The sequence below is a fragment of the Photinus pyralis genome, unplaced genomic scaffold (assembly GCF_008802855.1).
Source record: "Photinus pyralis isolate 1611_PpyrPB1 unplaced genomic scaffold, Ppyr1.3 Ppyr1.4_LG7, whole genome shotgun sequence".
Taxonomy (NCBI): Eukaryota; Metazoa; Arthropoda; class Insecta; order Coleoptera; family Lampyridae; genus Photinus; species Photinus pyralis.
This window is the reverse complement of record NW_022170738.1, coordinates 15,600,793-15,615,383: the sequence shown is the minus strand read 5'-3', so window position 1 is coordinate 15,615,383 and position 14,591 is coordinate 15,600,793. Positions and strand designations below refer to the sequence as shown.

Sequence of the window (14,591 nt, the reverse complement as noted above, 5' to 3'; positions counted from 1 at the left end):
TTATTTTATTGTCTATTTCTCTCTTTCAACTTTGTTTGAGGCTATCCTAGTGGTTTCTTATACGATACTTCTTTGTGTTGTTGTTAGAGTGCACGCTTTATACCTTTCTGCACCTATATCCCTTCTTAAAGTTTACCTTGCTCGCGCAGTTTTAATTCTTCCTCTTCAGTAAAGCTTCTGCTTTCCCATTGGTTACATGCAAATGTTCTCTTGGTACGCCATTACGAGCTATGTTACGTGATTATGCAACATTTTTCTCATTACGCATATTTTTTTAGGACTTTTACATTCACTCAAAACTCAACCTTCAAGTTTGCTCATAATTTAAGTTCTTATCGTTATTTTTTTTGATTATACGTTTTTACCTACCTTGATATTACTACTATCCACACAGTACGTGTATGACATTGCAGATTAGCTGTGTTACATCGATATTAGTACCGTTGCTTTGTTTGAAGCCGATATCTACAAGTATTGGTTACATTATTTGTTTTGTTTCGAAATATTGGCGCATATTATCTTAGTTATGTTTTGAATTGATTGGACCAATACAAATTTAGTTATTTGTGCATCGTAAAGTATTGTTCTTGAATTGAACTTCACGTTTGTTCTTTTATACCCCGAGATTGTAAGGATAATCCGAGGTCGATCAAAATTTTGCTTTTGCTACTGTAATAAAGCTTAGAACTATTGGTTCGTGTTGAGTATTAATTACAGTTTTAATATCTGATTGCTTTCGTGTCAGACGTTAGCATTGCTATTAGGTACACAATATTTTATGTGCAGCGCGATTCACTACCACTGTTTGTGCCGTGGTTTGTTACAGATTTGAAGAACGCGCCTTTCTAAACTCACAGCCGTTGATCAATGGAAAAACCAATCATTATCCGACTAGACATAGTCCTGGGCGCAGAAGATTACGTGAAGCTAATATTAGATGGCGTGAGAATTTTTTGTCAAATTTTGGCAATTGGTCCGGGGTGCGGGATCATATTGCAGTAAATACCAGGTGTGCTGAATCATATTTCGGTAGTTGGCCTGAGGTATTTCGGTAATTGACCCGGGGTACATTTCTGGATTAAGTTTAAGAGCAGGGTTGGGTCACTGTGAGTAACTCAACATCTGGACTTCACTTTGTTAAATTGTGTCTTGGTAGTGTTTTAGTAGTAGTAATATATGTGGAAGATATCAAAGACTATCAACATTCTAACGATAATATTCAAAAGTAAAAAGAACTTCTACAAAGTTACCGAGCGATACAGGTATAGAATTTTGTAGGTACGTATGGAACCACAAAAGTTAAATGACAAACTTACTTTGGGTTGGAATTTTTATTCAACACCAACATTGAATTAAACATGGGCTCCCAACCTCACAATACTAACCCTGCCTCTAATTCGCATAGCATCGGCGCAAAAAGAAATCCGAAAACAAATTGTAAACATGTTTTGAAATGAGGGAGATCGTTTGCATGGATACTGATAAAAGCACTTACTGTATCAGCTTTCAAGTGAATGCAGACGAAATACGTCCTCAAAGGCCGCGTTGAAGACCTAAAAATCCTACTTCTCCCTCTGAATGTTTATTCAGCGTATATCTGGCTTATTTGACAAATTCAACGAAAGCTTCGGTAGTGAGATTGAGCGTCGTATTCCCGCATACCAAATAGGGAAATTATTTGAAAGGTAAGGTAGGAGTTACAATCCGGACTACATTCTAATTAAATTCGATTTATTTATCATTCGTTTCCCTTTTTTTCACATTAAAACATCTAATCGTAGTTCAATGAGAAGTAAAATTACCACTTTAGTGGTTTTTTTCCAGATGGTTTACAAAATTCGAAAGAAGCACTCGGTTTACAAAGAAAGATTCGACGAGACGAGCAAATATTTCATATGGAGGTACTGCCGAGTCCAAAAAGATTAATCAATTTTAATTAAATTACACGCCGTTTTACAACAGAAATCTGGCGGTCTTGTAATTTACTACCTTCGGGATGCATAAAAGATAAAAATTTATATTGCAGTACCAAATCGTGTCACTTTTTTAATTTCCTTTTATGTTTTCCTATGCAGAAACAATCACAGAAGATACTAAAACTACACCACGAATAAATTGCCTTCAAATGTCAGTAGCAGTAATTTACTGACAACCACTACGTTGTCGATACGTTCCTTTCATTGTCAAGGTGCGTGATTAGCCCTAATGAAATCAAACGACGAAATAGGCATTCCAGAAAGCTTTTTACCGTTACGTATTCCCTAGTGCTGTTTTTTACATTATTTGTCCATGCACCCTTGAGAGAAAGATCTTTTAGAATAATGCGATGCCTTCTAAGCCTAACATAAACGTGCCCGCGACACTGATACGTTGGCTGGATGTGGAAGTCGAACTTATCAATATATAGACAAAGTATTTCACTAACCTTCCAGATTTTAATTATGAATCAATTTTTAAAAAAGCACTGTAGTATGGTTGTGCACATTTTGAAATGCCGTGGCCTTGGTTATGTAACGGTAGGTTTTAATTTGGACGAAATTCGTCCGAATTTTTATGAAGTTGAAATGTCGGAAATTTTTATGAGTGCGCATTGCGATTATGTGCAATTGTAGGAAAGGTCGAAGTTTTCAATTAAAGTTTAACGATCTTTTTTATGCGTCATTTAAATTCTATAGCATGTTGATCTTTTCATGGCTTTAGAAAATCATCGGCTCCAACTTCTCGGAAATAACAGTAGATAATTCCTATCTTAAATAGATTCGCGTATTCTGGTGTTAAACAGTCATCGATGCTCTTGAAATGTGTACCGTCACATCATCCTGTTGGAACCAAATGTCCCCTCAGTCCAACTCATCTAAACGTGGGAAAAATTAATTACTGAATATCCGCCCGAAAAGTAGGATTTAACGGTAGAAGCACACTGCTCACTGTTCGAACGCATGGTGCAACTGAACTATTCAGTGACAAAACTTTCTAGTTTTCCCACTGAAACGAGTCCACCAACGCTCTCTGCTACGACGTCACCCGACTGAATGGAGCACATGTTCGAAAAGGAAGTTATTCTCCCGCACCTTGTATTCCTTAACCGTTAGTGGCAAGTTATTTCGCCGCGAAGAAACAAAAGAGGTTGAACCTGTTAGAATTCGTAATGGTAAAACTGCGCTAAACCTCCGCATTCGACAAAAAACATTAATAAAAAATAGGCTGAATACATTTTGTGAGAAAATGTGTGAGTACATATCCTAAAAGTTTTTCAATAGCTCTTTTTTCCTTCAATGAAGTCCCTAGAGCTATTCTCGTGTGATAGGAGAGGACAACCCTGATTTTAATTTGAATTTGATTGTTTTTTTTGGGGCAGCCATAGGAGGTGCTGCAGCTTCTTGTAATCCGCATTCTAGAATGGCTAAGAAGAACTGAAGGTTCAGTTCAGATCTACTGTGGCGTAAACCTAATAGGCAACCATGAAATTTGCCCTTAAAGTTTAAAATGTTTCGGAAGAGGGAGCGCCGGGAAATACTTCATCCTCCCTAAAATCCTTTCCGCCATAGTGCCATTACATACGGACCTGAATCCCCCACATAATTGCAACTCAGCTATGACGTTTTTACGATTCTTCTGCACCAATTTTTCAAAAAGAGGAAAACGTGTTAAAAGATATTTCTTCGTATTGCATATTTTCAGATTATGATTATGATTTAAGATTATGTTGTTCAATTAATATTCTCCTATTAAAGTTTGTCGGCGTTCGTATGGTCCTAATACACGATTTGTTCGTGTTGCAAGGAAATACAATATGTAACATTTTGATTTTTTCATGGATGTTTTGATTTATATGTTGGTTTGAGAGTCACTGTAGTTTTCAATGATCTCTTTTAATTCGTGGCGAATTATTATTGGGGCATCTTTAAAGTCGTTTTTCGTTTCGTTTTCCTTGCAAACACATTTGGTGGTGGTCACCTTAAGCGTAGTTGTATTAATAAATTCAAAATCGGTTTAATTGCAAAGTTATATAGTGTTATTAGCTTCTGGCGATTAACCGGATGTTGTGTACTTCTCGCAGTGGTTTGGGTCGAGACTGAAGACGCATCTTGGAGGATAAAAATTTGGATTTTTAAATATGTATGGCCGCCATTTTATTAATCATCTGTTAGGTTCTTTTTCGGATTCCTATTCGCTTTATCTGGAGTTTGAACCCATTTACTTCTAAACCGTTGCCGTATTATTATAATTATTTAATAACCCTCTTAGTCATTGGAGGTAGGTTAAATTCTGTGATCGAATAGAATTTAAATGTAATTTTTTTAGGGTTCTAGTGTTGTCCTAATTTGTCCTAGTTTTTGGGTTAAGTACAAGTTTAAGAACCAGGTCAAATAACGAACCATATGCAATGTCAATGATATCGTCGGTATCCGTCAATGTTATCAATCAGATCGCCATGTACTTTCATAGATAACTAGAGTTAGTGGAAAACGCATTCTTTTAACAGCATCTCTATTTTGTGTCATTCATTAATTATTTACCTACATTTTTCTTTATATAATCATAGTTTGGTCTCCTCTTCGAGGAAATATGTAATGGGAATAATTTTGCTGTTCATTTAAACGTAATTATTTAAAGTCGCCCGCACTTCGGTACTTGATCGAGTTTATTTTTCCGTTAAATTGTAATTGGATATAGCCAAGAGGCTTGGCTATAGGAAAATAACCCTCAGAAGTCAATAAACTACGGTTTCTTTATTACAACTTGGGGAGAGGATGATGGTTAACTACTTAAGTGGGAATTCGTGTCAATTCAATTACTTAAGTCGTCTCAATTCACTATTGGAAGGTTACACGTAAGGATTTTTAATTAAAAGGTTTTATTGCCATACCAGTAGAAATTGTGTTATTTCGATTTTTATAGCCTTACGCAACAGTTATCTCGTCAACAACACTGAACACTAACCTTTGGTAGTCCTAAATCCTTGATTAATAGCACGAGTCGTCCTTACTGCCGCACGATAAATTCGCCAGTAGAAAAACAGCATAACGAACATTGGTATGTAAAACGAGCCTAACGCCGAATAGACAACGTAACCTGCTTCGTTTGTCAACTCGCATTTCCATGGACAAGGAGGATCTTCCGGAAGCGTTACGTTGCCACTTTCGTCCTCACTCTGAAAAAAAATGCTACTTAATTTATCGTGAAAATTGAAACGAAAGATTCCGAAATTAAATTTCGAACGAATTACCGTCAGCAACACAAAAATTCACTTACACGAAAACATAAAATGCGGCTTTACGCCGCAATTAAAAATACTTTTTAATTTAACTCCAGCGTAATTACCTGTTTATCTTTCCATCCAACTAACGGCGGGAAGCATATAACAAAACTGAGAACCCACAATCCGGCAATCAAAAGCTTCGCTCTCGAGTGAGACATTATGCTCGGGTAGGTGATGGGTCTGGTAACGGCGACGTAACGGTCAAGGGAAATCGCACAGAGATTTAAAATTGATGCGGTACACATCCAAACGTCGAGAGCTAACCAAATACTGCACCAAGTATCTCCAAATATCCAGACCTGAAAAGAAAGAGGATTTTCTCTTTATTTTATACAGTCCATTTTATACATTTGCGATTTTACACTCGACTTCAAGTGTCGTTCAGTAAAAAATCTCATTTGTGCAATTTCCCGACGTGTTACTTCATTTCCCTCAAAGACTTTTTATTAGTTTTATTTTCGATTAATCCAATTTTTCCGTAATTGGTTTATGCGAAAATGTCGCAATTTGGAAAATGACATCGTATGGCAAATGGCATGCAATTAATACTAATGAGCTGGAGCGATTAAGGATATAGTAACATGAGTGCAAACCCGTGAAAGCGGATAGTCAAATCGCGTGAACACCTCTCCACGTATTCCCATATTATTCACGAACTCAACTCAAGCACGTTATTGCCAAGATTCGTGGCTTTTAAAGGTTCGAGGGTGTCTAAATCGATTAGGGTATTGCGGTAATCCAGATTTATTCCGAGGGATAAAAACATTAACTGTGTACACCATAAGTCAGTTCCTTTTCGATTAGAAAACATCATCGACGAAATGAAAATTCAACGAAAACTAAAAACGAGTTCATTCCTTTTATTTATATCCATTTTGTAGAAGTGCATTTTAGGATCAAATTAAGATAGCTTTTATACATTTTTCAATAGATACGATTAGTCGCTTTATTTTCAAAACGTAGTTTTTATTCCATTAAATGTTGCAATTTTCCAGCTCCTTCTTCATGGAGGGAGGGAGGGGGGGTCCATCAGTAGAGGTATTCAAATAACGGTAGGTATTAATGATTGCTTTTTGGGATCCTTAGCACTACTGGAAGTCTTGACATCCCTTATCCTAAAAAAGACGACCTGGATCCTAGGTCGTCTTGATATTGAACAATTTCCCGGGATCTCATTACCAAAAAAGTGAAAAAAAAGTGGCAATAGGCACAGTTTACCTATGTAATTCCCATGTATTGACATATCTGTGAAATCATTAAGCTATTCCAAATATTTAATTTCAACAGCAGGTACTCCCAGTCAAAAGTAGCTAAAGAAGCGGGGTGTAGATCTATAGGAGTCAAGAGACATGTTTACGATTAGATACTTGGCACATGCTATGTTCAATACATGTATCCATCCATAGTAACTAGTGGATAATAAAGAGCGATTCAAAAAATTCAGCGTCATACATGGCGGCATACGGAACAAAGACAAAAAAGGAAAAATACTGATACGTCCACACTCTATACTTTCACAAACGTTACAAGAAAAGTTTCAAAATCTAATGCTTTACATTCATTTCTCAACAAATGGCGTACAAAAATAATATTGCAAAAATTTAGTTTTAACCTGGCGCCACTAAGTATCGTTCTGATCATGTGGACATTACGAAGCAGGATACTTATCAAACGACCCTCGTATCTCCAATGTCTTTAATAATAATGTTTATTACGTTTATACGTCTAAATATACAACAAATAAATACACAAACATATTTAGGTAACCATCAGGTTATGGTATTTTAATGCAGTTTTCAAAAATTAAAATGAGCTGTTACTAGCGCTTTGGCCACTAATCCATTCGTGCGTCAGTCCATTCATCCATCCGTGTGAGGGAAGAGATTTTATACATTGAGAGTAGGTACTTTTTCGGTTTTTGTATCTTTTAGGTGAAGTTGGAAAACAAAATTTCCCCAGAAACACTGCACTACTGTCTTGATGAGTAGGAGCTGGGAACAATACGTTGAGGACTTCTCGTCATCATGGACAAACATCTTCTTTTTTTTCATTGCATTTTAGTTGTTATTATTTGGGTTAGGGTTGCAGGTAAACGACACATTTTATTTGTTTGAGAAATTGTCTGTAATAAAAGGAAGCGAAGTAACAACGATAACACTTAAATAAAGCATTATTACATTAGGTATATTCCTGGAGAAACACAGATAGTTTCAGTCTCTCTAATATATACACATAAATTTGCAATATAATGCCAACCGCTCTGATAAACTAAGATTGCTCCAGTAAATGTCCAGCATTAATGGGTTTACATTTCTTGGCCAAGACTTTAGCGCGAATACTTGTGAACCAACATTCGTATTGATTTCGTCAGTGAAATAACAAGACGTACGTATTTATTCCTAAATGTAGAAATATTCTAACGAGCATGCCTCTGTAAAATAAATCGCTCCCCTCCATGTATGGAAAATAGTATGTGGGAAACAGACTGTATTTTATGCTACACTATTTGAAGTGTTCGCGGTGGTTGGAAGTAGGACAGCTCGGCAAAACCTAATATTATTAAACGAAGTAAACTTCTATTGGCTACACACACGTTGTTCGTAGGCGGTTGGAAGTAATAAGCCAAGAACAGGTAACAGTAATGGAATTCTGCGTCCTCTCAAGAATTAATATTGCTTACTTCAGCGATAACACTTGCTTATCTTGAAATTGATTAGCTAACGTAGCGATAAACTTTTATCACAAACGATCGGAGGTAACTTTTACAATAAAAATAAGCTTATACCTTAACACGTGATGTTTTACAATTAAACAAAATACAAGCGACGATTTAAACAAACTTAACATTAAATAGTTCTGGTACAAAATCAACATTGACCTCGAATTTAACCAAATATGATCGAGTCTTGTATCCAATCAACCAACATGAAACGTAAAAAATTTAAATCAAGAGGTGTCCCATCGTTATTGCAAGTGCCGGAGCCAAGTAATACGTCTGCATGACGTAATTTAATCAACAATATTGCTATGTGCTTGTCCAGTTAGCTCAAATAAACAAAGTTGCTGACAACATTTTTATACCAAATTTAATTAAATTATAATTTATCTAGGGCACGTCTAGCCTCCACCTCGATGCAAATCTCGATATTATATTGATTTGGGAAACTCAGCTTTGATCAATTCCCAACAATCCCAAAGAATTATTTAACAAATTTTTGATTAATACCTAACGTAATCCTGGGTACAAATAGAAAATTTTAGCTTGAGAACTCTTTTATCTTGGATCGACGGTTAGGCACAAAGCTAGTCATTTACATACGAAATAAATTTATTCGACATAAATCAATCAATAAAGCTGTAGAAAAGAAAATCACTCACAGCCCACAGGCTATGTACCACGCACTTGCGATCGATTGAAACAAATTCGTTAAATAAAGTTTTAATCACCTTAATTCTTAACATCCGGTCATAACTTTCCTTTACTGACACAAACAAAACACAAACACCAACGGATATTGAAATGTTTAGTTGTTACTTCATTTAATTTGAACGAAATGGCTTTATTGTATTTACGAATGTGAAAGTGGCTTTTTGGTGGTGGATAAATCCACTTTAACTAAATGATTCACATATAACTGCTCTAACAACATTCGAACAACTTCTCCGTATACGTAAGACGACCCTTAAGCTTCCACTTTACAACCACCAAGACTGAATGTCTTTTAGCAAAAAAGAAAACATTCATTAAGGGTGACTGCCAAAGACCAAAGAGACACTTTTGGTGTGACGTTTGCTACGCCTTTTTAATGACTGTTCCCTTCTATTACTTTCTGATGCTGCTTTATTATCATTTTCTCAACATTAGCCAATCGACCAACTCTCCCTCTCGTATCAAATTTCGGAGTGTCTTTTATAAACTGAACACCTGTGTTTACTAACGGCGAACACCTGTATTTTTTCAACTTTAGCTTTTACACAGCGATAACGGACTATTCCGTAAGCTCTCAATGAGTAAAGTATTTCAATTGTGGGAATGTGTAAGCCGTAGGATGTTGCACAGTTTCCAGATTGAAAGTTATATAGTGCAACTCAGTCTTCCTATTAAAAAAATGTGGGAAGTTTTTGACAGAACAGCTTTCTAGCAGCTAGCTCAAACCATGCCATGTGTTCGTAGAATAAAAATATTCAATAAAAAGGTATATGCTTATAATTAAAAAATTGGTTGCGCTACCCCTTAAGGGACAGTTATGTGAAAATGTGCATAGCATCATTAAATGGGCTCCTCCATAATAAAAAGATTTTATATAAAATCATTTTTTTGATAACCCCGCTAGTTTCTGCAATAATCGACTGTCTCAAGATATATGGAACGCCTTGTATATAAATTAATTCAGTAAAATTGACTGAAAAATGAGATTACGGAATTGCTAGTCGCAGCTTAGAAAAGAGATGACCGCTACGCCCTCGACTACACTCCAAATCGTCTCGTTATGCAGCAAAAGTCCAATAAATCATCCCCGAAACTGATATCTATTCTAGGCAAAAATGCTTGCTTCAAAACTATGGCATACAGGGTGTTACATGATCGCATGTAAAAAAATTGGGTGATAGAAGGGATCAAGACAAGCACTCTTTCCAAATATACCGAGGGTCCAACGTGTTTCGTTTGGGAGCCACCCCCAAAGGAGTGGTGAAATTTGGATTTCTTTTTCATTAGTCTTCTCAGCAACCATAAGAGTTACAAAGAGGGGTGACACGTCTTTGAATAGGTTTTCGGGTATGCCCTACCCGATTTTGAAAAAATTTTTCAAAAATTCTTACCACGAAAGGGCGCACCCCTACTTGAAAGTGCGAGAAAAAATTCTGATTTCGACGAAATTTGGTATCTGGGGGTTTTTGAACATGAAAATGACGAATCTGGAATATTAGTTTTTGATGAGTTAAGGAACAAAATTGTCGAACAGTTATTTAAAATAACTATTCAAACAAAAGTTATTCTTATTTGAAGATTGGGCCTTCGGGTTACAAAGTGTCCTCCGTGAGTGATCTAATTTCGCAAGTAATTAGTTGAAAATGTCCCAAATAACAAACACATAACGATTTAAGTCGAGCGAGCCGAAGGATCGTGCTGCTGCAAGTTATAAAGCACTAATAAGCACTAACGAAGCACTACCGAAGCACTAACGATGTGATCGTGTACTGTCGGTAGCATGATCTAAGGTCGGTAGTGCTTTTAATGACCGTGCTAACTTCACGGACCTCGAGCTTGTCCCAATTAAGTTTACGCTCCAATTTTGAGATCCTGCGGACATAGTAAATTCATTTGGACGTACTTTTAAAATAATTTATATCATAAATACGATGTCGATCTCTTTAGTAACCCAAATTGACGTCTTGCGCACCTAGATAATACGTTTCGCCGTTTTTATTGCAGTGGTTTCGGAAATGTTTGGTCAAACCAATTTTGTTCATCTAAAACTGATCCCATCAGCAGCCGACCTAAGCTACTTATTTCAGAAAACAGAATTAAAAAACTTTCTTTGGTCTCAAGTTATCAACTTAACAATCCCAATTCCATAGGAAGCTTTTGAGCCTAAAGGCTTTCGCTTCGTACATAACAATTTTCAATACGAATACATCTCTCAATGACATCATTTATATAAAATAATATATTATTTATCTTAAAGACATACATAAATCATCCCCACAAGTGTAAAATGCGAATAGAAAAGGTGCTACTGGCAAATGTAATTAAATTCTTCTTGGCTTACATTGCGCAAGAAAACATAAATCATAAATTTCATTACGCTGAAACATAAATTCAAACTAATAAGCTAATATACAGAGGGAAAATAAAGAGCTTCGTTTTGAATGTCTCAATAGACACTAGATTTTCATGACACAGACATTGCGGGCCTTCATTACGGTGATTTACTTCCTCTAAATGCCTTCCTAATTTCCAGCATTCTCGTTTCGTTTGTGTGGATGCGACCTTTAATATAAATATTAGGATCTTAGTGTCATTGCTTTTTAAGTAGCTATCCTCCTGTGTGAGGCACGTAATTTAACGTACTTTGTTACCATTTTGGAGAAACACAATAATATAGGAGAAAATGATTAACAAATTGAAATCAAATTCAATGAAGTATGTTACTAGTTTTGACTTTTAAATTTTCCAATAAAAAGGAATGGAAAAAATCTCCACATGCTGTAAGAGCAAAACTTCCACACGACGTATTTCCAAAGTTCTCTTTTGATACACCAATAAAATATTAGTAACATCTCTTAATCATTTAAAAGGATCCAGAAATCTCATCTCTTCAACTTATTTTTCAATCCCATCTCGAGAAAAATGATGGCAAAGATATTAAGGTTACGGAATTTGCCCAGCCATTTCCTGAGGGGCATAACTGCAATTTAATTTAGTAAATGGAAAATCTGAGACAGAAATTTAGTGAAAAACGTACTAAAGGGGATTCTTTGATTGAGGCGAATAGAAACACCTAAGTTCCTTAATCTATTTTAGAATGAATCCATCCAATATTGCAAGGCCCTCGATGCCAGGACGCATTGCAAGTAAATACCTGAGCATTTCCCATCGATATCGGCTGAGCAGGTTGTTCACATGAGAGTCTCGCAAGAGATTTGTGTTTTACAAGACAGAATTAAATTTACTTCCAGGCTAGATATTTCCGCCAAGACATTAATACTCACTACCTACAAGCGATGGGGGAGCGACTCTCAAACCGTTTTGCAATTTACAAGGAACTTCAAAAGTTGTAATCCTATACAAACTTCTGTATGGTGTGACAGTAACGGAATTCAAGGGGATGCCTAAGTAAAATCACCGAAAGCTGAAAAGCTTAATGATCTAAGTGCGAACAATAATTGCCTCAACGTCTCATTTAGGCGCTAATTTTCCACAAACGCTTCGTATGAACCGAATTACATAAATTAAAACATCAACGGCTTTGTAATTTTTCTTACGGTTACACTAACTTTCGTAATTATTTAGAAAGTTTCGTGTATTTTCGCTAAAACCAAAATTCCAAACTTGTTGATTTGTTAAAGTTAGAAACTTAAATTTCAGACAGCTTTGATCGGCTGAGTAGATTGCTATATTTATTTACTTCAATGCTTCGGGGCTATTTCTGATAGATTACTTACAAGAGCACTTTGCTGGTTTTTAACATTTTCCTTTTGAACATGATTAGCGGCAAAACGAAACCAAAGTTCAGAGCAGAGTGAACCCGTCAACCAATATTAGCGTTATCAGTGTAAATTTAGGGTATATAAATTGTTTGTGCTTCTGAATGGTTTTTAATTAACATCATTTTATTAAAAATACTCAAACTACCCCTGCGTTTCTACTGAATTCTTCATAAAGAAAACTAAACTTGTGATTCTTAACCAATTGACCATAGTTTTCCTTGCCTCCAGCTTCCAGCAACGCTTACTCTCCATAATCACAATATAATATAATTCCGAACGTTATTTAAACTGGAGTTTGAAACGTGTTGATATCAACAGTCATAAAGCAGTCAATTCATTTTTCTGGCAAAGCAACTCCAACTAAAAACAAGTACATGAACTCTGGTAGTAGTCAATTCGCATCTAAAAGTAAATGTAACTAGCAATTTTGAATTTGCACGAAACTAATCAAGTTTTATTTATCTTTAAGACACTGTTCATTCCAATGTCATAATTGTATAAGGGAATTGCTTTACTATCCTTTATCGTTAATACCTATTAGTAGATATAGTAAATTACGAGGTAAATTATGATCAAGTAAACGATAGGATCGGTTAGTGTATAAAGAAGCAGTAAAAGTGGGAGTAGTAATGAAAAATTTACCCTAAACACTTCAACCTTTATTTATAACGGGGCGCATTCTTAAGGATCCTCATTATTTATTTACTCTTAAACGTCGTATTTTAATTTACCTACCATCTTGAATAAGGTATTCTGGAAAATTGTTTGTAAATTGTTGTATGATATCAACATCATCCGACTTGTTGCGGTTATCTGACCATATACAGTGTATATGTTAATTGGACACACTGTATATAGACAGATACCGAGTGAGTCGTACTCGTACCACCTCAATTACCGAGTGACAAACTAATAAACCATATTGATCTTCATCTTTCTCTAAATATTCGGATTTTTCAGTTAATTTGTCGAATAATCGAATCCAATGAAGCAATTCTCGTTAAGCAGTAGAAAAATTTGTCTGATTTAAAGATTTTTTCCATTATTTGCTTCTGCATTTGATTAAAATGTACCTAATAAAATAACCTTCGAACATTAGGCTTTAATGGAATATTACGTTGATATGTAAGTATGACCACAAAACAAAGTAACAATCAAAGGTGCGATCAAGTTCTTAAACTCTACATTTTTCAAACTATCTGTAGCGGTCAGTTAGACAAACAAGTAAAATTGCAACACTTTAGGAGTGAAAGAAAGAAGTTGGCTTTCCCAAAACGCATCGGCGTTAATTTGGAATGTTTTTCAAATGTTGCCTCACGTGTATATATAATGAGGATAATTTACCGCATCGCGAGGGCGACAATGCTAACTAAATGAACCGACAAGGGAGGTTTGCTTCAACAGTATTAATCTATTACCTAAACCGAATACACGCTTTTAACAGGCTACTAACACAATGTCCCTTTTGATACATTGAAACCGCTAACGTGTAATAGAAAGGGGGCGTAAATAACAAACTCGCTGCGTCTGAGAAATGGGGAAATCAAATATATTCGTCACGTTTCGGTTTCTTAGAGTAGGTGACTGTTAATTTAATAATGAACGAAATGATGTCCTGCAATATTTGACAGGACATGTAGGTGCTTTGGTCACTCACTAATCCCAATAAGTTAGGTAGAAGAAATCAATCTTTTAAAATTCCCACACAACTTACAGTAAGGAAGAGCGAACAAAATTATTCGCTTTCTCCAAACTCAATTCATCATTGTTTGCATTTATTAAATGTTTGTACGGAACGGATTCGGTTTTTAGATTCGGTCGTTCCATCTCCCTATTAAATTATAAATTCATTGAAAACCGTTGTGTTTGGGTCCTTAAAATAATTTTGAGACGGGTCACTGGTTTCAAAATCTATTTATGTTTCATTATCTTCATAACAAGACGGAATATTGGAATTCATAAACAAACGCACAACGTAAACTGTTTTCAATGAAGTTCCGTTGTGACTCAAGCGGTTATACAATAACAAATATTAATAATGTTTCTTTTTTGCGACTTCCGATTTTCACTACAAGTATTTTGTTGTCACTTTTCGAATAAAACAAAAACCAAATAT

General features: G+C 35.6%; 1 protein-coding gene across 4 annotated transcripts in view; it reads right to left on the bottom strand.

The window, feature by feature from the left end:
* Positions 1 to 14,591, bottom strand: part of LOC116175798 (octopamine receptor Oamb) — a 150,991-nt gene that overhangs the window by 3,040 nt on the left and 133,360 nt on the right. For 3 of the 4 annotated variants that reach the window (XM_031494097.1, XM_031494099.1, XM_031494100.1), the window contains 2 exons: positions 5,326 to 5,562; positions 4,945 to 5,155 (listed from right to left, as the gene is read on the bottom strand). In XM_031494097.1, the coding sequence (XP_031349957.1) occupies positions 4,945 to 5,155; positions 5,326 to 5,562 (448 nt within the window). The remainder of the gene's footprint in view (positions 1 to 4,944; positions 5,156 to 5,325; positions 5,563 to 14,591) is intronic. The other variant, XM_031494101.1, reaches the window with a different exon arrangement.